The sequence below is a fragment of the Amblyomma americanum genome, chromosome 10, assembly GCF_052857255.1.
Source record: "Amblyomma americanum isolate KBUSLIRL-KWMA chromosome 10, ASM5285725v1, whole genome shotgun sequence".
Lineage (NCBI taxonomy): Eukaryota > Metazoa > Arthropoda > Arachnida > Ixodida > Ixodidae > Amblyomma > Amblyomma americanum.
The window spans coordinates 100,882,297-100,907,390 of NC_135506.1; the positions used below are offsets into that span (position 1 = coordinate 100,882,297).

General features: G+C 45.6%; 1 protein-coding gene and 1 pseudogene across 1 annotated transcript in view; one reads left to right on the forward strand and one right to left on the reverse strand.

Annotated features, from left to right (window-relative positions):
• Rab10 (RAS oncogene family member Rab10) overlaps positions 1 to 25,094 on the forward strand; it is a 36,295-nt gene that overhangs the window by 4,946 nt on the left and 6,255 nt on the right. The window contains exons 3-5 of the mRNA XM_077640160.1: positions 1,493 to 1,721; positions 12,466 to 12,567; positions 23,598 to 23,682. Coding sequence (XP_077496286.1) covers positions 1,493 to 1,721; positions 12,466 to 12,567; positions 23,598 to 23,681 — 415 coding nt within the window. The 3' untranslated portion in view covers position 23,682. The remainder of the gene's footprint in view (positions 1 to 1,492; positions 1,722 to 12,465; positions 12,568 to 23,597; positions 23,683 to 25,094) is intronic.
• LOC144106909 (zinc finger protein 862-like) lies at positions 13,724 to 15,318 on the reverse strand (annotated as a pseudogene).

The following is a 25,094-nucleotide window of genomic DNA, read 5'->3' on the forward strand; positions in this document are numbered from 1 at the left end:
ACATTTCCTGTGGGTTTGTTTGTTTTCTGTGTTTTGTTTGCTTCCTAGTTTTGGTTATCAAGGGCTGGTAGAATGTGTTTTACAAGCCTTATTAGTGGCTATTCTAGTGGCTGTGTGTCGAGTGAAATATTAGGGCTGAAGTCTGCGCTTGTGTTGCACAATCCATTTGTGCAAATCATATTAGATGTGTGACAGTCATATTAGACCCATTAAGATTCAATCATTTTTGGTGGCTGGTATTGATGCTGGGTCTACTACTCTGGGCACTCTGCTACTCTGGCTGCGATTGACTAGTTATTGTGGCCTTTCAAACGACTGGAATGTTATCGGGCAAAAATTATATAATTGTTTTATGTGCTTTCTTCTGTTTTGCTTGACAATGCACAGCCAGAAGTTCGCCCAATGGTTAGTTGATGTGGTAAGCATTAATCTAAAACCAGTATCAGTAGGCACAATACACCTCTGCTTTAATCTTTTGTTGTTGCCTGATTCTGTAGTTTGCACCAAATGAAGTGTCAACCGTTTAAACCCATGATGTTGCTCAGCTTGAGAAACAAGTGTATCTAACCAGCCATCTTGCTAAGACTAGAGGCAAAAAAAAAAAATTTGGTTTTCAGTTGAACCATGGGGGATAAGTTATATTCACTAGGGTTATTGCCAGTACATGATCATAATTGTGAAAGGCACAAAAAGGCACATTGTTCAGATTTTTAAGAAGTAAAGATGGCAGAAACAGCAGGAAACCTTACTGCAAATCTCCAATCCTACCTTTATTCAGTGTTGCAAAAGTCATCGAAATGTTAGATTTGTGGAGACCATCTGATGTGCTCTAAAGTTGCGGTTTGGCGTCCTTGGTTGGTCATTCATGGCCCATACTCTGGCTGTGTCCACTTCGCTCCATGCTGATTGATTGGAACCCGAAACAGAGTTGACGGCAGTGTGATAATGTCTGGCCAACCCATCTTTTCTGCTGAATCATATCAACGGAGCCTGCTTGCTTTATAGGTGCTTGCGATTCATATCAAAGCACATTAGAATTACAGCACTAGAATGGAGAAACAGGCAGCTTCGACTTGATATAAAAGTAATGGGGATTCCCACTCAACTAATGTGATTTGAGAAGGTGGTAGTGGCATTTGTCATTTTTATTTATTCATTTTTTAGCAAGAGGATGTGCTCAGACTAGGCCATACCCGTTTGAGCGTGTCAATTTAGTGGATGCTTTCAGAATACAAGCCCATCAGAGAACGTAGCTAGTGCGGTGTAGTCATACCCGTGAAGTGAGACTTCAGTGCACATAAAAGAACCCGAGATGGTAAATAATATGTGATCGTACACTTTTTAGGCCACAATGTTGCTTCGGCAGAAAGAATGTCGCGAACCATTGATATACCGGCATTCCGAGATGTGAAGCTGTTAAATTCCCTTCGTACTATCTGATATGTGGGGCCATCTTTTCCGCTTTTGCTGAGCCAGCCTTGTCTCTGCGCAGGGACACGGCGGGCCAGGAGCGGTTCCACACCATCACCACCTCTTACTACCGGGGTGCGATGGGCATCATGCTGGTGTACGACATCACCAACACCAAGAGCTTCGACAACATCGCCAAGTGGCTGCGGTACATCGACGAGCACGCCAACGAGGACGTCGAAAAGATGATCCTGGGCAACAAGTGCGACATGGAGGACAAGCGGCTCATCTCGCGCGAGCGGGGAGAGGCGGTGCGTTGCGCTTTTTAACCGGCAATGCTCACCATCATATGGACAGGTGTTGCATTGTGTATGTACAGTGCATCCAAAGGGAGGGTATAACAGTGCTGGAAAAACATGGACAATGGTTGATCAACAGGGGCACACATGTATCTAGGTTGTGGGATTTTAATATTTAGAGAGAGGCACATTGAGATGGTTCAAAAACATGGGAAAGGCATTGTGCTCTTGTCCCATGTCCTTCTTTTCAGGGCTGTGTTTGCATTTGACTGAACAGTGGGGACCCACTCCATCCAACCTTAGTTCTTAGCAAAAATTGATTCTGTTCCTCTCGCTGGCTGCGTTGATGTTTGTGTGCCAGCAAAAGATGAATTTATTGCCGAGAAAATAGATTTTAACAATTTTCCCACCACGTAATTCAAAACCTGTACATCAAGATCTGCACGCAAGAAACTGTCTTCAGGTATGAGGCCACTTTGTGAGAAAAAAAAATTTTAATACAGATACAAACAGCACATCATTGGTCTGTGTTAAAGCAGATGAACGAAAAAAAATCTTTATTTTTAAAATGTATTAAATATACATATGCCATTTGCAGTCGCAGCTTTAATTTAGTTCATCACAAGGCAAATTGCTTTTTGCAGTTTTATATACATAAAGACATCAGCTGTGCAGTGAACCAAAGTAGTTATAATACCTTCAGTTGTTATTGTATAATAGTGAAATGACCAACGACAATGGTTTTTATACAGGCACCTTTTTTGAAAAATAAGGCAGCAGTAACAGACAAAATTGCACAATTTTACATTGCATATATAAGAAGGAATTCTACAAAGTTTCAGTAAAAAAGTCTTGTGCAGGAATAAAGTTACAATTGTTTGTGTAAGAATGGCAAGAAGTGAGTTTCGAGAAATGTAAAACAAGGTTCGGCATAACTAAAATGTTTAATGCAATATCCCGAACGTTTAAAATTCATTTTTAGCTGAGTTCGTTCTTACTCCTGTTTTTTCTTATATTTGCTTATGTGGCAGCTCACTTTTTCTTCTTTTATTGTTTTTTGCAACATTAGTAGACTCGACGTTACTCTGCGTAGACTGTCAAGATTTCCAGATACACTATTGATAACTATTGATAACCTGTCAGGCAAGCTTTCAGTGTGTGCAGACCAGGTTTCATCCCAGTGTGCTTCAAAATGCTTAGCATCCCTCTTTTGCCATTTTTGAAACGACACACGGCATCATACAAACTAAAATTCAGCGTTACTAGGCTGTCATAACCATCCAGTGTGTTCCAAATGCCTTGCGTCGCTTTTGTGAGCATTTTAGTAATTAAATACAAATAAAAATAGGCGTAGATGGTAAGAAAGATTATTATTAGTCTAAGCTGAAAAATGAAGCAAAAAAAACCTTATGCAGGAAGAATTGGATAATTATTTGATCTAAAACTTGTAGTTTCGGTTTCGAGAGATACGCAGTGGGTTACAACAACTTATACCCCTGTCACACGGGCACTGCAAAGTCCTTTGAGAATCGGGCCCTTATATCCAAAGACGTAAGGAGTGCAGCTACACGGCACAAATGTTGCGCCTTTGCCGCGGCGGGCCTTGGAGCCTAGGCGCCCGTCCGAGACCCTTGGAGCCCAAAGGCACGGCCTTCGAGAACCTGCGATCGCAGTGCCACCCAGCGTCAAAAACTAAAAGCAGTAAAAAAATATTTGAAAACATCTTTTTTAAGTACGAAAGGTGTTTCTGGCTTTCGTTTTTTACGGGTGTTTATATTTTATGCCCAGATTTTTTAGGGGGGCCGCGGGTCTTTGGGACCAAGAAATCGCGAAAAAATCGACTATTCAATTTGGTCATAGTTGGATATGTCTCATCATTTTCCATCTTAATTTCAAGTTTCATGGCTGAATACCGCGTAGTTTACGAGAAATCGACACTCAAAGATGCAATTATGACAAGAGAGCTCACGAAAATCTGTAAGAAAATGCCCGTTTTGCGTCGCGTGTCGCGTCAAAAGTAGCCGGCGCAGCTAGGCGACTTTGGTCTCGTTTGAAACAGCAACGCCTCAGCTTTCTTTCCCGCCAAAACAGTCTACTGCGATTGGTCGCCGAAAAAAGACAGAAAACAAAATATAAAACGCAGCAATGCTATTTGCTGTTGGGACACCACGTGGCAAAATTCAAGCGCCTCATTGGCTGGCACCATTTTTTTTAACGCTTTGCGCTCGTCCTGCGACGCCATTTTGAAAAAGACCACCATGGCGTGAAACCGTATCGGAAATTTGCAGCGCGCATAAGTTTGGAAAAAAAACGTAAAACAGGCAGCAGAAAGCAAGCGGAAGACACAAGTTCGTCGGCAGTGATGTCAACCAGCAGCAGCAGAGTGCCTGAGCGTGGACCGGCGGATGACGCGACCTTGGCAGCCGTTCCGGCTTTCGTTCCGAGTACGTTGCATATCGCGGCTGTAGCGGATGACGGAGAGCCGGAGGATGGTTTTACCTCACAAGGAGTGATCGGAAGAGCGAATAACGAGGCACAGGAGTGCAATTCGGGGGTCGTGACAAGCGCTTCTTTACCAGCTTCGGCATCCGCCTTCGACACGGAGCAAATCGCAGGCTCGGGTGAGATTGGCAGCAGCGGGTCAGAGTACACACATTTCTGCCCAGCGCTGATCACGATTATTGCGAAGCACGCCGATAATAAGATCGCCAGTTTGGCAGAAATTTCTGCAGCCTAGCGCAAGATGTGGACGCTAGCAAACGAGCATGTAGACGCCAATCCGCCATTGCCTGCGGAGCTACCAATGTGGTCGTAGATTTGTCGGCGATCGACAGACTGCTTCACAATACAGTGTGCACCCTCGAAATCCTTTTTGCAGCTTGCTAAGTGGCAGCAACGGCAAAAATGTGATTCAGGCTATTCACTATGCGCCTTCTAAGCTGTTTGTTTCGGAAATTTAAGCACTGTTATGTGCCTGCACAGCTTCAAAATGTTTGATTTTGTTTTTTGCGTTTTTCTCAGTTTCATTTTCTGCACCACCCTACACACTGCCGACAAGCTTTTCCCGGCTTTGGCTTGCGCGATTTTCACCATTCTTGTTTTATTTGAAAGCTGAATAATTGGAGCTTGCAATAAAACCATTAACAGCACTCTTAATGAAATGTCAAAATGTTAAACAACATAAAGAAAAATCATCGTTTTCCTTGCCACTTTATGTGAACTTCAAAACGTTCTAACTTTGGTTGCAGAAGGGCTAGAACAACGAAGGTACCCTTATTGCAACCATTAATAATACAGTAAAATATCGTTACAACGAACTTCACTGGACCGCCGAATTTAATTCGTTATTTTGAAATATCGTAGTACTGAAAAACCTTTATTTTCATGTCAGTAATGCATCACAAGAACTAAAATTACGTACTTTTGCAGCAGATTTATGTATAGGCAAGTAAATATAGAACGATAATGCTGGGCACAGTTTAACTACAATTTATTGCTTGAAGAAGTCTGTTATCTTCTTCTGGCGAGTAGACAAGCGCTGCAGGATGAACACCTCCACATCCTCAACCTTCCTGTGCACGTCATTGGGGACATCTTTTCAGCGCCCGAGGAATGATCGGGTCTTTTCTAGAAAGACTAGGACATCCGAGCCGGAAACAAATTCACGATGTCTTCGGTCATGAGCTCCGCGGATGTAGCCGCCACGCTGTCGCTGTCCACATAATTCGAAAGTCGCTGTCCACGGTAGTTGCCCAGCCGCAGACGTTTTCTTGAGGGAGCGACTCTCAATGTAGTTCTATGATCTTGTCCCGATCTTTGAGCATCGTTGCATTTGTTGACTGTGTGATTTCAAGCTCCCTGCACAAGTCCACTTGCTTTTTTCCAGCATTCAGCTGCAACAGAATGTCCGTTTTTTCTTTTAAGCGAAAACTGGCGTCGCTTTTAACGCGGGGGCCAGGAGAACTCATTGTTAGCAAAGCTAATGCACAACACAATCACAGCGCCAATAACTTTGCAGATCCTACCGTTCGCTGTCGACGTGGTGACACTGCGCTGAATAGGCTTAAGACTACGGCGCACTGTGCGACCACACGCTGGATGGATGATAATGGCCTTACCATTTGTATCGGGCGGCAGCTTGCGCCGCCTAGCCTATATTCATTCAACGCGACACTAGCGTTGATGCCGATGCCGCTGGGGCTGTATCCGTTGCAACGGGTTCCCCAGCGCATAGCTGCTGCTTTGGATGATGATAGGCGTCAGCTTCAGGGATTTGGTACGAAACTTTGACGGAACTTCGCAATAACGAAGCGTCTTGCGATGATTGCAAGATTAAATTACATACGTTATTCTGAAATATTCGGTAATTTGAAATTCGTAGTACTGAAAGTTTTTTACATTTAAAATATAGGCGTTTTGGCGGGGATTTTAAAAAAATTCGTAAATCTGAAAATTTCGTTAATCTGGTGTTCGTAGTAACGAGATTTTACTGTAGTAGGATCCACTGGGATAAAAATTATTTGAATCTGAATAGCCAATTTTTTAAAAAAATGTTGGAATAATTTTACCGAAATTCTTGAATTAATAACAAATGATATAATATTAACAAAAATGGACACCATATTCGAAATCAACACACTAAAATACATAATAGCTGAAGTTTTCGTTTTGCTAAGTCCAATATTAAAAAATTTTTCTTTAAGGCCCTCTTCCCCCCCTCAAGTCAGTAAAGTGTTGCAGCAATACCGAGTGCCCCTGGTGACAAAGGCAATACACAAAGCCTGCCGCTGCTGATGAGAGTAGCTTTTGCAGTTCTTTTAAGGAAGCAATTAGAATAAAAATATTTCTTGAGCTCAACGAATGAACAGAATTTCCCACTTTAATTTTAAAGCACCCACTTCGGCCGCCTCGAGCACTGCAGCGGGTGCTAAGCCTCAACGACTGTTTCACCTTTGGGCTGCACCGTGTAGCAGTGTCACTGGTCCTTTAAGCTTTCGCTCCTTTAGTGAAAAAAGGTGCCTTAGCTGGAAAGGCCTTCGAGGAATGCCGTGTGACAGGGGTATTAGACTAATTTCAAAGGATGTCAATTAGAAACATAATTTTTATGCAGTTCATTCAGAAATGAATGGGTATTTTTATGGCACGAAATTTTAAGTTTATTTTATTTTTTCAGAATTATGAATTTTCAATGTGGCCTCATTCCTTAATGCACCGCAGTTAGCTTGAGAAAATTACCGGTGACGGCAACACCTTCATTTCGCTTGTTACTCCTTTTTAAGCTTATAAAAGCTCTATTTTCAGTGCAAGTAGTCTCATTGTCATTAGGGTGTAACAGCCGATCGATACGGGCCAACTTTCTCCTCAGTGTTCCTTTTTAAAATGCCCAAACTTCCTCGGCAGCAAATATAAATAACAATACATCTGAGATTAGGTGGCGTGCGGCACTGAGCTGAACTGATTACTTTGCTAACCTAGTTGCCTATTGCGTGTAATCCTTTCAATTTGTTTATTTCCCTATCAGGGCTTTCTTATTCATTTGCATGCCACCTGTGCAAAAAATGCAAGAACAGCACCATGCAGAATCCGTTGGTCACACATTACTACATCGTTTCGGTAGCTGCTTTAGTGCGGTGCAATGCGCGATGCGCTGTCACTGTTTCTACATGAAAGATGCAGCTGGGCGTGACTTAGGCATGATATAGATTTGTGCCTCCTTTATAGAAAGACTCGCCAGTCCTGTCCACTTCTTCGTTTGTCCCTAAAGGGGAGAAGGAATGCCATTTGCAGAGGCCAGTTGCTGACATGCAGCACAGACTGTTCTGAAGAGTACAGGACTGTGAAATTTGCACTGAAACTGCTTGGCTACAGTGTCTTCGCCTGTGCTGTAGTAGAATCTTTTTATGAAGTCTTTGCTGCTGCATGTTTCTTGGGTTTCAAAAGCAGTTTCAATACAAGCTCCAAACCGATGAACTGTGGTTGGATTTCTGTAAAGCAGTTTTTGGCTTGTGTGCCAAGCACATATGGAAGAAAGGGAAATAAACACGCAATACCGTGTAAACGCGTGTAAGGGCCACACTTTTTTTCCAGATTTGGGGGCCAATTTTCAGGGTGCGGCCTAACACGCGATGTGTTAGAAAAAAAATTTTTTCATGTAAAAACAGACCAATCAGGGAATGAGCAGCATTTATTCTACGTTCAGTCGTCACTCGCGGGGTCTTCAGACTCCGAGCTGGTGCTGTGCTCTGGTGCACACTCATCCATCCCACAAGAAGTCGTGCCACATTTCCGCTGTCAACGCGTAGCCATTGTTCCGCGCTTCTGTCACTTAGCAGAGCAGCTCTTGTTCCAGTTCGGGAAAATTGCACGGCTTGCCTCGGAAGGCGCGCTTTTACATCTTGTGTTCCTCAATGCATCCTTTTGGTTGCACCATCGTCGTACGCACTTTTCGGCCACATTGAATTTCCTGCCTGCCGCACTCTTGCTGTGTTCAACAGCACACTGCCAGCCATGTAGCTATTAGGGTGCTTGCCTTATCGTGCTAAAACTGTAACACTCGGCGGCAGCACACGAAAGCCACAACTACGGTGAACTGCCATGCTTGTACCACAACTCCCGTGCATTTGACAGCCACTAGGGAGCTAGTGATACTGATGCCGATATGGATATCGGGAGCTCATGGCGGAGGAAAATGTTGATGATAAGCCGCCGCTTCGGTCGCCATCCCTGGTCGGCACCTTGAAGCTCCTGTTCGCATGCGTCGCCTCTGCGATCAGCGCCCCGTTGCTCGCAGCCGGAGCTGATCGCAGAGGCCACTGTGCATGCATTTCGAAGGCTATTCCCATGTGGGTCATGGAAAGTTTAGGTGTGGCACTTACGTGGATATTATTTTTTGGTAATATTTCCTTCTGGAAAACGGTGTGCAGCCCATACACGGGTGCGGCCATTACAGGTGTTTATACTAACATTACATTTTAGAGTTTGTTAGAGCATTGAAAACATTTGTGTGCAGGTTTTCTTATATTGCAAAAGGTTTCTGTAATTATTAGCACCGTAATCATAGCATTAAATACTACATCTGGACAGTTTTCTTCGAAAATGGCAGTTGTGGTAAAAAACGGCAGGCATTGAACAGATAGTTCATGGGAAAACGGTTAATTTGAAGGTGGCATGCATCTATTCAATCATAAATTTAGAAATTGTTTCAGCAGTGCACCATAGTGTAGCTAATAGAGCTTTATTTCATGACTTGAAAAAAAGAAACAGGATATGTATTGCCTACAAAAGAAAAATGTTTGGTTGGCAAAATTGACTCACAAAAATTCGCCGATATTATTGAATAATTATATTGTCAGAAAATAGAACAAAAATTCTTGAATACACATTTTATGCGTAATCATAACTGCTAACTCCTCCTGAAATGGCAGGGACACAACCAAATTTTGAGCGACCCTGCCTATCGTATGAGCAAGCTCTTATTTCTCCCGAAAATTTCCACCCAAGGTCGCAGGGGTATAACTTGACTTCTGTTGGTGAATGGTTTAGAGCTACCATTTCAAAGTTTTGTTTTTAAAAAATGCTGCGAGAAATTTCTCACATGAGCCAAGCCTTGCACAGCAAAGTGACTGTTCAAATCAGCAAGTTCAGCTCCTGGAAACAAGCACTTAATGTTGGGCACGTGCACCACTCACCCCCCATGAGATCTCTGGAATTTTTACCTTGGCAGGTTGGCAGGTATGCGTTACAATGTCAGAAGTAGCGAGTATCCAAAGTTGCAAAACTCTTTGTGCTAAACTTTCTGATCAGTAGAAAAAAATACTTGCGCAAAGTGCCTTGGGCTATCCTGCAGTGGAGTGCCGAGGTCATCCCTGGACCGTCTTGGAGAAAACTGGATCCACCACACAGCTGGTGGCATTGGAATCGTCAGAATGTCCCAGCACGTTCAGGGGGGCTTGGAAAGCTGCAAATCTCCTCGGCAGCAGTGAAAACGAAGGTTACAGATGGGTGCTTGCCAATGATTTGGTTGGGGGACGTAACAGTCATCTCCGTCTAAACTAAAAGTGGACAAACAACCACCTGTTCACATGAAGCTGTTGCTTGCATCTACAAAGTCAATTGTTAGTGCTGCGGAATCATGAGAACACTGCCAATGCTGAGCAGGGTTGATGTGAAATGAGGACATCACCTCGGACAGCATGCTCGCCATGGTCACTCCTCATTGACAAGTTTCGCAGGAAGTTTAAAAATACTCCCTCATGTGGTTGCTGAAAAGAACTGAATCCGAAACTGCAGTGCAGTTCTTAAGCAACATGCTGGACAGCGTTACTTGTCCAGAAGCGACCCGAATCGTGCAAAATGCAGTCAGTCAAATGGAGCGGTCTGAATTGGCACGGTAAGGTAGGAGCTAAGCTTACGCCCTAGTCACAGTTGTTTAGCTTGTTTCTCTTGGCACACATTGGGGCAGACCTGAGTGCAGTGCTGCATTCCACCAAAGGCAGGTCAGGGCCAGCACAGCTGCCATCTGAGTCCTCTCCCTCTGTCAATTTGCTGCCTCACGAGCGAAGCTTTGCAGCTGGACCTTCTTGTCACTGCTCGAAAGGAGCTGGGCAGGAGCAGCCTATGGACGGCACTCGGCTGTTCTACTTGTGGTGCACGCTTATTCTGCACTTTTCTGCAATCATTTGGGCGGAACTCGAAAGAGATGTACTTCAGTAGAGTCAGCTCTTGGGCTAGTTGGTATTCTTGAGTCACATTCATGGTATTCCAGCACAACGGCACATAGCCAAAGAAAGGAAGACGTCCTTGATCGTCCTCTTCTTTTCCTCCGTGTTCCTTTCTTTGGCTATGTGCCGTTGCGCTGGAATACCATGAATGTGACTCGAAAGAGGTAGCTGTTCGTTAGCTGGATCTGGGCCCTGCTTTCTCTGGTTATAGGTGGGCTGTGGAAATATGTTAGAGTAGAGCAACGTATTCAGCATGAAGCATCAGTCCAGTTTTGAAAATTTAATGTAGAATGTGTCATTGGGACAGCTGTCTTATTTTTCTAAACCTTTCTCCAACAACTGCCAAGCCACGCTGGTTTCGCTACAGTTGAGTTCACATATGACTGTCTAATCAAATCGCTTCAGTGAACAGTAGATTAGCTGGCCACGGCCATGGTAGCTGTATGATGTCTGAGAGAGTTCCACGCGAACCAGTGATAACCCTCTGCTGCTGACGCCACTTGGCACGCCACGACGTCATGTGCCAGGTTTTGTGTGAAAGCCTGGCTGGCACCCTTGTCACTGCAAAGTGCGAAAGCGGGAATTTTTAGAAATGTATTGAAAATTATTTGTTCGCTTTTGATGTCTTGTACATGGCATGTACGCTTGGAGGCCTGTGCTCTGTGTAATTAAGCCATTTTATAGCAGACCTCAAACACCATTTTCGAAGTAAAACTGTTGTCATAATATACGCTGATGACACAACACTTTTATTTCGAAACAATGATCACAGCCAGTTCGTATATAACATTAATCAATCATTGGAAAATTTAAGCGCTTGGAGCAAACTTAATTCACTGGAGATAAATGTAACCAAAACGAAAACCGTGCTTTTTTCCGCAAGGCAGTCTCCGATGCCTATCATGCCCTCAAATAATAATCCAATTTTTGACCGTGCTCCTATTGAAGTTGTTGATGAAATGAAAAAACTTGGTGTTTATTTCAACAAAAATATGTCCTGGGATAGGCACATAAATGAAGTAATTTCATGCCTTTCAAAAACAGTAGGTATTTCAGCAAAACTCCATTTCTTCGTAGTGCCGAAAATTAAGCTACATATCTATACTCATTATTCTTGTCTCAACTAAACTACTGTTTCTTTGTATGGGGTACAACTACACAAACAAATTTAAAGAGAATATATGCGCTACAAAAGAAGGCTATTCGCTTATAGCTGGAAAAGACTACTACACTCATACTGCGCTGCTTTTTCAGAATTTCAAAGTAATGTCAGTACACTATCTCTACTCGTATAACTTAGCAGTTCGCTACAAACAGCACATAACTACCTATGAGAGTACAATGCTTTCGATCGCCAATCTAACAACACTTACATGAACATATCCTTTGCGTTCTGCTCATAACTGGGCGGTACCTTTCGTAAGAACGACGTTTGGCCAGCAAATGCTTGCACATACTCTCCCCACTCTGTTAAACTATTTTCGCGAAAATAAAGTTAATATTGAAAATGTAAATAAGAAAAGAATACAATTATTCTTTCTCTAGCAAATGTAATTTTTCTGCTTTTCGTGAGGTGTGTTTCTCCTGTGTCTTTTGGATTTTTTGCGGGTTTGTTGCTATGTACAATTGCTATTATTCGCTGATCATGTTTGTCATTCATATTGTGCCTTTACCTTTAACAACAAAACGACTGAACTATGCGTAGTAAGAGCTAAAATGTCTGTAAATGTACTGGGATGTACTGCCTAAATTGTAAGTGCACCAAATGTTACTACTGACACCTTGCTGTTTTGCCATGTAATGGGGCCCGAGTGCCGCTAAGTGAATTAATGTTCACTTTTTGTCTCGGGTCTCTCATTTCTTACTGAAATGAAAATAAACTTCAAGCTTCAAACCCTTTTTCAGAGGCCCTTTTAAGACGTGTCAGGTATGTCAGTGTAGTGTTCTTGTATCAAAAATGGACAGGAAGGTTTAATTGCGCGTGGATCCTGTTCATTGTTGAGGATTTAAATATGGGCATTTCTTTTTCTTTGCAGGTTGCGATAGACCACAATATTCGTTTCATGGAGACGAGTGCGAAGACGAACGTCAACATTGAGCGGGCCTTCACAGAGCTTGCTGAAGCCATCTTAAATAAGGTGTGCATTGATTGTGGCTGGTGTTTGGCTACTCTTTTATGAATGTTTGGTTCGGTATTGCAGTTTGTCTTCGATTTGCACAGCTCCGTATTGCACCTTTTTTTTTTTCATGGTGCGTTCGGAAGCATTGCCTGCATTGTTTTGAGCCAAGGATGATGTCGCTCTTCCATATGTGATCCAGTGGATGGAATACCAGTTACATCATCTGTGGCAAGGGCTGGAAGGATGGGCAAGAGTGCATTAGAGGCTGTTCTAGTTCTCGATACCAAAGTGTTCATTTTTTGGAAAATTTTCAGCACAAATGTGCCTGATAAACCATTCCATTTATTTTTAAACTTATGTTCTCTGTTTGTACTGCATGCCACTCTTTCACTTCCTCTCTACGCCCTATTGTCGCTTATAGGTCTTAAAAACTTGGTGCTTGGCCTGTGCTAGCCAGTGCAGATGCGCATGGGCACTGTCTGTGAGATTGGAAAAAAAAAATTCATACTTGAAGCTTCAACATTTTGTTTTCAAGATCATTGCATGGCTGTTTGTCACAGTGGTTGGTTGGCAAAATCTCAGGTGTCTGTACAAACGCGTGTAAGGGCCTCGCTTTTTTTCCTCATTTGAGGGCCTATTTTTGGGGTGTGGCCCATGCACGCGATATGGGGAAAAAAAAAAAATTTTAACTAAAATCTTGCCAATCAGGGAATGAGCAGCATTTATTCTACGTTCAGTCGTCACTCGCGGGGTCTTCAGTCTCCGAGCTGGTGCTGTGCTCTGGTGCACACTCATCCCACAAGTCGTGCAGCATGTCCGCTGTCAACGCGTAACCGTTGTTTTGTGCTTCCATCACCTAGCAGAGCAGCCCTTTCAGTTTGGGAAACTGGCACGGCTTGCCTTGGAAAGCGCGCTTTTTGCAGCTTGTGTTCCTCAATGCATCCTTTTTGGTTGCACCATCGTCGGACGCACTTCTAAGCCACGTCGTATTTCCTGCCCGCCGCACGCTTGCCGTGTTCGACAGCAAACTCGCAGCCGTGCAGCTATTAATGTGCCTGACCAGTGTTCTCCCCAGAAAATTTTGAGAGGTGGACATTTGAGGACCGGGGGGAAGGGGGGGGGGGGGGGGGGGGGGGTAATAAAGAATAATGACAACACAGCAGACGTCCAAGCACAGTCGCACTATGCAAGAGGCATTTATTTCTGCATATTTTGCATATTACACCTTCAGCCGCCGATTCTTCATCTTGGCCCACTTTTCCACTACTATATCGTATGGGTAGCTGTTGACTTCAGGCCCTTCACATGCGATACGAATCAGACAGTCCAACGACTTCTCTTTCAGGCGATTTCGCAGTTGAGACTTAATAAGCTTCAAAGCTGAGAAGTCTCTCGAAGTCTACTGTGTGTGGTGGGAGCACAAGGTACGACCCAGCTATGTGCGCCATAAGTGGGAACAGCTCTTTCAGTTCATGTGCCACAAAAAGCAAGAAGTCTTCTGCTGGCATCTTTTGCACGTGCTCAGACACAAGCACGAAGTTTGCAAATGCAATCCACTCTGCAAGCATGTCCTGGGTATAGGACTTGCCAAGAGTGGGGCACAGCTTCTCCAGAGCATTGGCAATTTCAATGCCATTGTGCCACCCATCATCTGTTCGTAGTTGCTGCGGGCAAACACAGTAGAATAACTTGCCAGTATAGGGTGGTCTTGGAACCTGTCCTTGATATTTTCTACCAGCTTGTTAATAAATGTTGTTTTGGTGGTCCGCAGCCATTCCTCCGATTCTTCTGTGGCTGTCAGCTGTATGTCATGGCTAACACAAAAGTCATTCACCTTTGTTCGACTGTTGCCCTGTGCTTCCAGGGTCTTTATGCAAGATTCGATGAGATCTTGCACAATGCCCACGTGCAGTGTCGACTTCTGAAGTGCTTTTGAAAGCCTATCAATGGATGGGAGAAGCTCACACATCATCAGTAGGGTGCTGACAAACTTCACATTCATCACAAACTTGAGCAGTCCTGCTGCCTTGATGTCATTGCGTTCTTCTGCCTCCCTGGACAGGCTGACTATGATGGCCGAGAAATTACTGCGGATGGCTTTGCATGACCCTCCAACGCCTAGCCATCGGGTGGTAGATGGCTCAATGATCTTTCCTCCACCTTGGTGCTCCAGAATTTTTTGTACAGCACTCAGTCCAGCTGTTCGAACTGGGCTGAATGCATAAAAGTTGTACAATTGCTGCAACTAAACTTGTTGACATATGGAACTGCTTTGGATGCCTGGCATGCTGCTAGGTTGAGCTTGTGTGCCGCACAGTGTATCCCTACAGCTTGAAAGCTCTGGGGTGCTGTTAGAGCCTTTTGCTTGTCAATTAACAACTTCACAGCTCCACCCTTCTTTCCTGTCATAACAGGTGCACCGTCAGTTCCAATTCCGCGAAGGGTGTCAAAGAGCAGGCCCTTCTTGGCCATAAAACCTTCCACGGCACATGCAATGTTAGTAGCATTGAGAGCTAATGCTCTTTCATCATTAAGATGTGGTTGGAGGATGTCCAGCACTGGCAGCACATCAATCATGGCCAAGAATTTCACTTTTAATTCCCCATTGAACATGTACCTGCAGTGGATGACAAGCTGCTCCAGTGTTGTCGTTGTTTCGTCGAACATAAGTGCATAATGCTCACTCTGCCGAAGTTCGTGTAGGATTTTGTCCTCAATAACATCCGAAAGGCAGGTTACCATCTCCTGAATAGACCTCTGGCTGCAGTACGTGGCGTTCTTTCCAGTTGTTATCTGTGCTTTCACATCAAGCCCAAGCAGCGAGAGCAGACCGAGAAGCGGCTCGAAGTTCGTAGTGTGCGGTATCCTGTGTTTGCACAGGTAATACATAGATGCGAATGCGTGCCTCATAGCATCGCGAGAGACCGGCAACTGCAATTTCTCAAGCGGTGACACTGCTACTTTGCTGTGTGCTTCAAGGGCTATAGCGTCGCGGTGCGACTGGCACGCTTCGTGTTTACGAACACTTTCGAGCCGGATCCTTTTGCAAGGCTCTGTGTTCCACACTGGCTTCTCGAAAGGCCTCTTATTATATTTTATGCACGGCTTGCAAAACATCCCACCTTTGATGTTGTCCTAGAAAAGCCAAGGACGGTCAATAATCCAAGATGCGTTGAATACCGATGCGTGCTTGCTGTCTTCGCCAATATTTGCTACACTGCATGTTGCTTCAACGCTTGATGTTGAACTGCCATCATTATATGTATTTGATTTCTGCCTCTTCGACGTGGGCGATGTCAGGGGCTCAACAACGTCCACATCGGTTGCCATTGGCTGTGCATGTTGTTCTTCGGTACCGCCAATAACGTTTTCGGTCACTTTCGGAGAAAAAAACGACAGCACAGACGGCTGTCCAACTTTTCTCTTCGGACCCATCTTCAGCGCACGGCACAACTCCAAATACTTTGTTCCGTTCACATGTGAACGCTAAGGGCTAAGGACGCCTCGCTAGCGCTAGAACGCATAAAGCTAAGTCCGAATGCGGAGTGGTCAGTGGCGCTGCACTGTGGTGAAAAACGGAACGTTTTGAAAGTGTAAATGCGGAAGACAAATAGACGCTGTGCTAATGCTAATATTACACGAAAAGAAAAATGCAGCTGTCCAGAAACATAAACAATAATGAAATCAAGTAAAAGAAAGCAGCCGTAAGCGTGAGCAGCACGATCGGTATCGGCGCGCGCTAAGGTCACGTACCCGGACGTACCAGCGATCACGGCTTCGGCCGCTTATCTGTTTTTTCAGCAGCGTCCGCTTCGGCGGGCGCGGTTGTTGCTGCGACGCGCGTCTTTTCTTTTCTTTTTTCTCTTTTCTCTTATCTTTTAATTCTTCTCTATCTGCACGCGGCAACGGTGGTGGCTCGGCTCGAGCCAGTAGGCAGGCCCGTGCAATTTACTTTTCATCCTTCTCCCAGTCACAACAACAACCCGTGCCGCCAGCTGTACAGCCTGCGTCTCTAGTTTGTGAGCGTGTACAAACAGCGCGCTTGTGTCCACTATAGTCCCTAGGGACCGTATGTCCACTAGAATGGACTTGTGGAAGCCGGCGCCTCGCGCTCGTAGCATCCACATCAACAGAAAGTGGCCCCCGAGTCCCGACTGTAGCAAAATTTAAGCCCGAGAGGTGGGCGGGTGGTTGGAGACGCGGGCGGTCGGACTGAGAGGTGGGTGGCAAAACCACTGCCGCCCACCGTGGGGAGAACACTGTGCTTGACCATTGTGCTAAAACTGCAAAGCTCAGCGGCAGCATGCGAGCGCCACAACTACGGCGAACGAACCTCAACTGCCGTGCGTTTGACAGCCACAAAAGGTTGGAGCTGGTGATAATGATGCCGATATGAATAGCGGGAGCTCGCGGCGGAGGAAAACGTTGACGATGATGATGATGAGCCACAGCCTCGGGCGCCATCTGTGGGCGGCACCTGGAAGCTCCTGTTCACATGCGTCGCCTCCATGATCAATCACGCCATTGCTCGCAGCCAGAGCTGATAGCGGAATCCACGGCACGTACATTTCGAAGGCTCTTCCGGTGTGGGGTCATGGAAACTTTGGGTGTGGTCCATACACGGGTGCGGCCCTTATGGGCGTTTATAGGGTATATAGTCCGTCCACTGTTAGCTCCCTTGGCATTGCAAGGCTAGAGATGCACAGGTTGCTTGACCACATGCGGGTTCTGGACTGTGTGAGTGCATGTATATACATTTGTGCATGCACTTTTGTGCTCTGTTTTCTTGTGTGCTCCTATCAGATATATGGAATGTTTTAAGTCACTGAAAAGTGAAACAAAGTATGCAAGGTGCAGCTACGGTAGGTGGAAGCCAATAAAAAGGAAGGTGGAAGTTATTGCTGATCGCTGAAACAATTTAATGGGCTGTATGGGCGGCCAGCTTGAGTTTCTGGAACATTTTTCACAAGTGATGATTCCTTGAGCAGCCGAACCTGGCATAGACTTGTGTGCGGGTGCACTTAATGCTAGCCAGATGTTGGGCCATCAAAAACGTGGACATTCTGAAATATTCGCAAAGTTAAGACGGGCACTGCCATTGCTCATGCAGTCCTTTTTGGCATTATTATGAGAAATTCTCCTTGTTGATTTATGGGTGGGGGGGGGGGGGTTAAAACAGCATTAGTCAACAAATGCATGCAATGCATAAAGCCCAGTGAAATTTGTCATTCACAGCAAGCTCCTGAAGTTGGGCCCAGTTATCTAGGTGACAACTGCATTGTGTTTTCAGCGCAGCTTAATGGTGCTACAGAGCGGTTGTATCCTGAAGTTCTCTGCTGACGTGCAGCACATTGTGCCAAGCCAATGGCCAGAGGGACTAAACTTCGGAAATGACTTCATATCTGCTGCTATGTGCATATTTATTTGTCTGTATAGTTGTGCATTGTGGCTTTGATGTAGCTGGTGGTTTTCAGCTGTTTGTAAAGTGATTCAGGAAGCATTCATTGAATAATTATTCTGTCGGAAGCATATATTTTGTCATAGTTGCTGCTGCTGCTTTTTTTGTGAGACTTATTCGCTCTCCGAATGTATGAGGGTACGGACTGCATCTATTTCACTTGACACTGCCATATCAGCAGTACATAAACGAAGGCCCAGGGTTGCCTGGCGACTCCGCAAAACCATGCTAGAAACAGGAAAACTGGGCCTGGCTACTCCAGAAGAGATGTGAGCAAGGTTGAGTACAGTGCTAGAGAGTGTTTCTGCGTAACGACCAGAGCAACGCACGTCCTTCACTGCAAGCAAAGAACACTACTCTAGGTTGGCTAGTTAAGTTTGCCATAAGAAACACTGCTTCTCACCTCTTTCATGGCTGAAAAGGGGGGGACAGCCCCAGACAGGCTTTGCCCATGCTGTTCTTCCAACTAAATTTCTTCTGGCAGAGAAAAGCAGCCTGAAATGGATGCAAGAAGCACGCCAGCTGTTAGGGTAGCTTGTGTTCAAGTCCAACTTTCTACTTGTATTTCTTCCTAGTTAGCTTTGGTTATTTTCAAACCGACTCTCTCCATGATTGCATTTTCAAGCCATTCCACTGTTTCACATGGGATATTTTTTCTGCTGGTTGAAATAGGACTCTGTAAAGAAGTATTTGCAGCGACCATGCAGTCATGCTGCATCTTTTTGGTCTGTGTGTGACCGAGCAGGGTGGTTTTGTTGGAAAATGTAGGCATTTGGAGGCTTCTGAAGTGCCAGGTTTGTAGCAGGAATAATCTGGAGACCTTCTAATTGAATGTACCTCATAGACCGCATGGCCCCATTTAGCACTTAATTCAAGTCATGAGAACTAAGCATGTACAGTTGGCATATATTAGTGTGGGCAGAAGAAGAAAAAGAAAAATAATTTTGCCCAGCCCGGGAGAGTTTGCCTAGGATAGGATAGGAATAACTTTATTAAAATGCCGGCAATTGATGGTTTAACGCGTCATGACGTTGGCCAAGCGTCGACCCGGGGTTATGCCCTGCTCTGCGCTACCCCAGTTCGGCCCGTTTGGGGTGGGTCGTGAGGCTTGTGCTTTTCAAGCGCACCCTGGCCTTCTGGACGGCCCAGAGTTAGCCTATGTGGTGCAGGTTGTTGGGAAATAAAAATTATTGTAGCGTAGTCATGCGACCCTGAAATCGAAATGCCTGGAGGTATGAGGGAGCAGAGAATGAAAAAGGGACATGCATGCTGCACATGTTGGTATCGGTTGAGCCACAAGGAAGGGCTACAGGAAATTTCATCCTGAGCAAGACACATCCTGTAAACATCTGTTGTTGTATGTGTATTTGGTATTTGTTTCATGTGCTTTTTCTTCGGTTGCTTGTGCATGCTGACTGAACTCTGACCAGGAAGTGTGAAAGGGACTGCAATTACTAGTGTGGCCGAGATGTGGCACGGGCTATCATTTTGTTTGCTCAACTGTGATGCCATTGCTTTATCTAAGCTGGCCCCACGCATGAACAGTGGCACCGCTTGTAGTGGCAGGCCTTGTCCCGTATATCAAACTGGGATAAGTTTTATGGGAAGTAGGAAGATATCAGAAGACCTTGCCCATATTGCAGCAATTTTTGATGTGCCTCTTCCGCAGTTTGCATTTGTTGGCTTTCGTTGCATGCTAGTAGTGTGTGTGCCCATCTCTTAGTCTTCACGTGTTCATGCATGTGTGACAGTTTTTACATAGAAGCATTCATTTTCATTTAGCATTTGAATATTGTGCTGTCACTGTTCTGGATCGGTAGCCACTGTAGTCAGTAGTGCTGCCAGAAATGCGCTCATGTCATCTTTAGCTGCATTTTATTTTCAGGCCTTTTAACTCTCCCTGCACATAAGGTGGTTCTTCTGTCCACTGTGCTATCTTGGATAATATTTTAGTGTCAGCAGTTTGTTGGTACAGTGTTTAATTTCACCTGCTGTTACGATTGTCTCATGTTATTCTTTCTGTGTGCTCTCTTTTGTGCGCTTTATCTACTCAAGCTACGCACCAACTTGCCCCAGAACGTGTTCTACTGCGATACGACTTCATGGCTCTGGGTGTCGGGTGCTGAGTATGAGTTGACCAGTTCGATTCCTGGTTGGGAAAGCTGCATTTCAGTGGCATTGCAGTATTTTATCTAAAACACCTACGCAGTGAAACTTGGGTTCCTTTTAAGAGACCTCAGGTGGCTCTAGTTTTGGCATACAGCCGGCCTGATGAGCATTTGTTTTGTGGCAATGCAAGCATGACACTAGTACTACTCCCACGCAAGGTCGCTGTTGTCACATCTTGCACCACCCTTCTCAAATGTTACACCCTTCTTCATCAGAGAGACCACCTCTTGAGGCCACTGCTTTTACAGTCGCCGACCGATTTTTCGGACTCGAAGGGACCCGAAAAATGGTGCGAATAATGGAACAGTCCGAAAAATCCGTGAAGTACAAAAAAATAACTTTATTGAGATGAAATCGGCTTAAAAATGTCACTGATTTTACCGTATTTATTCGAATCTAGGCCGATAGTTTTTTCAAAAAAACGAGATGTAGAACTCTTATGTCGGCTTAGATTCGAGGATTTCGTTTCGAGGTTTCGTATTCGTAAAATACGAATAAATGTAGCACGCAGGTGGCGCCCCCACAAAACGCCAACGAAAGACAGCATTGTAGCCGTTGCTATCCGTAGCCGTTGCTATCCGTAGCCGATACTGATCAAAGCACACATACAGTGAAGTTTTCGTGCGTAGTTTTTATCACCAACACCATGGCACCAAACAGGCGGTGCCATTATAGTGCCGCCTTCAAGCGGAAAGTTATAGTCGCTGCAGAGCAGTCGTCAAATCTTCAAGCCGGGCGGGACTTCGGCGTGGATGAGAAGAATGTTCGCCGTTGGAGGGGGCAGCGTAACGAAATTTTTGCTTGCGCGGCAACGAGAACGGCTTTCACGGGCCCCAAGAAAGGCCGCCATCCAGAAGTGGAGGTAGCTCTGGCCGAGTTTGTGGAGACGCAGAGGTCAGCGGCACTTCCAGTGACCACGGAAGTGCTGCAAGCCAAAGCAAGAGAGCTGGCGAGAGAGCGAGGCGTCCCCCGGGAACTGTTCAAAGCCAGCCGGGGCTGGTTGCAGAAGTTCATGAAGCGCTTTGGCTTCAGCCTCCGACGTCGCACGTCCATTTGTCAAAAGCTGCCGGGCGACTTCGAAGAGAAGCTGATCTCATTTCAGCGATTCGTAATAAGGAAGAGGATGGAGCACGGCTACGCCGTAGGACAAATGGGAAACGCTGACCAGACGCCGGTATGGTTTGACATGCCAGTGGCGTGCACCGTGAACGAAAAAGGTGCCAAGGAAGTGAAAGTGCGCTCGGCCGGATACGAAAAGCAGCGCATGACTGTAATGCTGGCCTGCACGGCGGATGGCCACAAGCTGCCGGCGTATATAATTTTTAAGAGGAAGACTCTACCAGCTCGGGAAGTGTTTCCAAGAAATGTGATCGTCCGCGCCAACGAAAATGGATGGATGGCGAGCGATATGGTTGAGCAGTGGATCAGAATGGTTTGGCAGCGGCGTCCAGGGGCCCTCTTGGCCAAACGTTCCCTCCTCGTCCTGCACTCTTACCGTGGACACCTCACTGACGGCGTAAAAGCTGCGCTTTCCGAAGCCGGTACCGACGTCGCCATCATACCCAGCGGCATGACAGGCCAGCTGCAGCCTCTTGATGTGTGCCTCAATAAGCCTTTCAAGGATCGGCTGCGCAAGTACTACGTGGACTGGCTTAGTGAAGAGCGGCGCGAGCTTACACCAACAGGCCGAATAAAGCGCGCCTCACTGGGAGTGGTAGCCACTTGGATAGCTGCAGCCTGGGATGACATCCCAGAAAGCTTGGTTGCACGCTCATTCCGCAAGTGCTGCATCTCTAATGCACTTGATGACAGTGAAGATAGTGCACTGTTCGAGGAGGCCAGCGATAAAGAAGTCAGCGATGATGACGAATGAGCGGGGGCTGATCCCGGGCTGGCGTTGCATATGTCTCCTCGCCCAACGCCGCCTCTCCTCCTCCTCTTCTCTCAAAGCTCCTTTGGCAGCTTTTTTTTTTCAACGGTCCCTCTCGGGGCCATCAATCACGCTTCGGCAGAGCATGCAGGCACGATGCTTCCCGCTGTGTCTCACTCGAGTTCCTCTCTCTACACCAAGTCGCCTATGCGCAGACACATGGTGCAGTCGTTTCGCGCCACGCACTTTCACGTGCGCGGCGACGTAAGAACAGTCGTGTCGCGTCATAAAAATAATTGTGATAATGAGGTATAAACAGTGTTGTTTTTTCGGCCGGCCTACAATCGAGGTAAGTTTTTTTTTTTTCTGTGGCCTTCAACTTTCGGGTCTCGGCTTAGAATCGTGGCCGGCCTAGATTCGAGTAAATACGGTACCTTGCGGAAAATTTCTCTTGTTGGCGACGATTTGCGCCTGTATTTGCGCCAAGGTTGTGCTTTCACTGTACACGCTAGACATCAAGGTCACCGCATTTAGTTGGAATACTTCCCACGCTTGTTTGACGGACCCAGCGGGGCCATGTTGTCCACAACCCGAGTGTGCACCACACTGCTCGTCAAACACAGGCAAAGATAAGGCACTTTTCTTTCAAAGCGGCGGAACCACCGGACGCAATCACAAAACGGCGAACAGATGTAACTTTGTGAGGACTGAGTGCCACTCGGTCAACGCGGTCGGAGGAACCCAAGTGACGAAACGACAAATGACGAACGTACGAGACCTGCCGTGGGGACTCAGTGGTTAGGGCGCTAGGCAACTGATCCGGAGTACCCGGGTTGGAACCCGACTGCGGTGGGCGCGTTTCGATGGAGGTGAAACGCAAAGGCGCCCATGTGCTGTGTGATGTCGGTGCACGTTAAAGACCCCAGGTGGTCGAAATTATTCCGGAGCCCTCCACTACGGCACCTCTTTTTTTCCTTCTCTCAGTCCCTCCTTTATCCTTTCCTACCGAGATGTGAGATAGCTCCTGCACAATTTCCTTCCCAACAACCATTTTTCAACGTATGGGACAAGCAATGACTGCCTGCGACAACGTCGGCGACAAAAGCAAGTTGGCGGCGATGACAATTCGGCTGCCACCTCGAAGTGTCGGAGATCGCAGGGACCTCTACTGGCAACAATGAGGTACCGAAAGTGTATCAAGCCAAGCCAACTGCAGCATAAATCCACCTCAATCCAAGATGACGTCTTTTGCGCCTCCGAAAAGCCGATAAGATAGCCGACTTTGGATGCAGGTGACTGAAATTAGTCCGAAAAATCGAACTTTTGGACTTTTTAAGTCCGAAATATCCGTCGTGATTATGTATGCGCTTCTATGGGGAGACTGACGGTGCCTCATTGAGGTCCGAAATGTCCTACAAGTCCGAATTATTGGAGTCTGAATTACCCGTCGGCTACTGTATATCCTGCACGTGCTGCAGTGCTAGTGGTGGAAGCACTACTGGAGTGCGATGGTGGGCATGAAAATGATTTTTTTTTCTCTTTTCTTTTCAGCAAATGGCAGGCAAGGACCAGGCTGAGAACCAAGACAGACTTAGGGTGCTTCCTCCTGAAAAGAAAGTGATGAATTGTTGCTAGGGTAAGTAACATTCTCTCACCTGTTGGCTACTGCATCACTTTTTGTAGAACTAGCATTTCTCAATCTCGTGGGGGGGGATTTTCTTGGGTTTTTATTGCTGCTGTAAGAACTCACAAATGCATCTTTTGCTGCAGATTGGCATGTCAAATTAATAAAGCTGGTGTAGTTGGGCATTTTTCAATGCAAAAGTATTGCATGGCTCTTTGGCAGTGAAGCCCAGCATTGTCATCGCTGATTGCAAAAGTGGTCATTCAGGATTCTAGATGACAGTACTGCAGTATCAAATAAAACTAAACTTTCTTCTGAAGGTCCGGAAAGTTGAGCCAAGGACTTTCTGATTGCAAGGCGAGCTTGTAACCCATAGGCCACGAAACCGCATTGCTTCTTGACGAACAAAGCTCATGTCGAGTGGTGTTTGAAAGAGCACTTTCTGGTCAAATAGAGCGTAGTGCAACTAAAAACTTAAATGGTCACTGACCAAATGGAAAGAACACACAATGCCTTGTGCTATCCTAGAGCACGTGCAGGCAACTGGGCACGAGATGCAGCGAAACCTTGCTACAGCAGACTGGTCCCTTTTCCTGCTCCTGTCCGAATCACTGAGGTTTTACTGTATCTATCAGTAATTCATAGAATCCACTCCTGAATAACGGAGGCGTATCAATAACACTTGAATGTTATTATTGAGCTGTATTGTTCGCAGATTTTTTTTTCTCTTTGCTGCTGCTGAAACCTTGTCTCACATATCCAGATTCACGTCATATATATTTCTTACTAATAGGTACTGCATTTACTTTGTCCCTTTGTTTTCTCTGCCCACGAAGGGCGGTATTCCTAGCAAATTGAACGATTGGGAACAAGACAGTTTTTCTTGTTTGTTTTAGAAAGCTCGAGGGAATGTTGTTATTTGTTTTATTTTTTTATTTATGGATACTGCGATCTTGTACATAAGATCATAGCAGGTCGGAAGCATTGTGTTCACATACAAAAATACAGACACTTCCAAACAAAACAGAATTGCTTATAGAAAGTCAGCAAGAAAATACCGCGGCAAAGTCGTAAACAGCAATCATTTCAAGTGCTCTTCAAACAAATGCAATGTCGTTTTCCTTACAACATCATCCGTGAGGTTATTCCAGTCAGTGATGGTCCTTGGAAAAAAGGGAAGTTTAAAACAATTAACTCGCGAATTTAATGGTGTTATGGAAAAGCTAGCATTTGATAGAGCCATTTTTGTGGGGACATGACATGAGAAGTACTGAGGTTTCTTTGTGGTGTGTAAAAACGTCAAAGCATCTATGAACTGCAGCGATGCGCTTAGATACGAGCGGGTCGGTCTTGGGGAACGCAGCTGAGGATGCTGGGATAGTCAGGTGCCACGGTGGCTTCCTCGCAATACTTATACTGCTGTC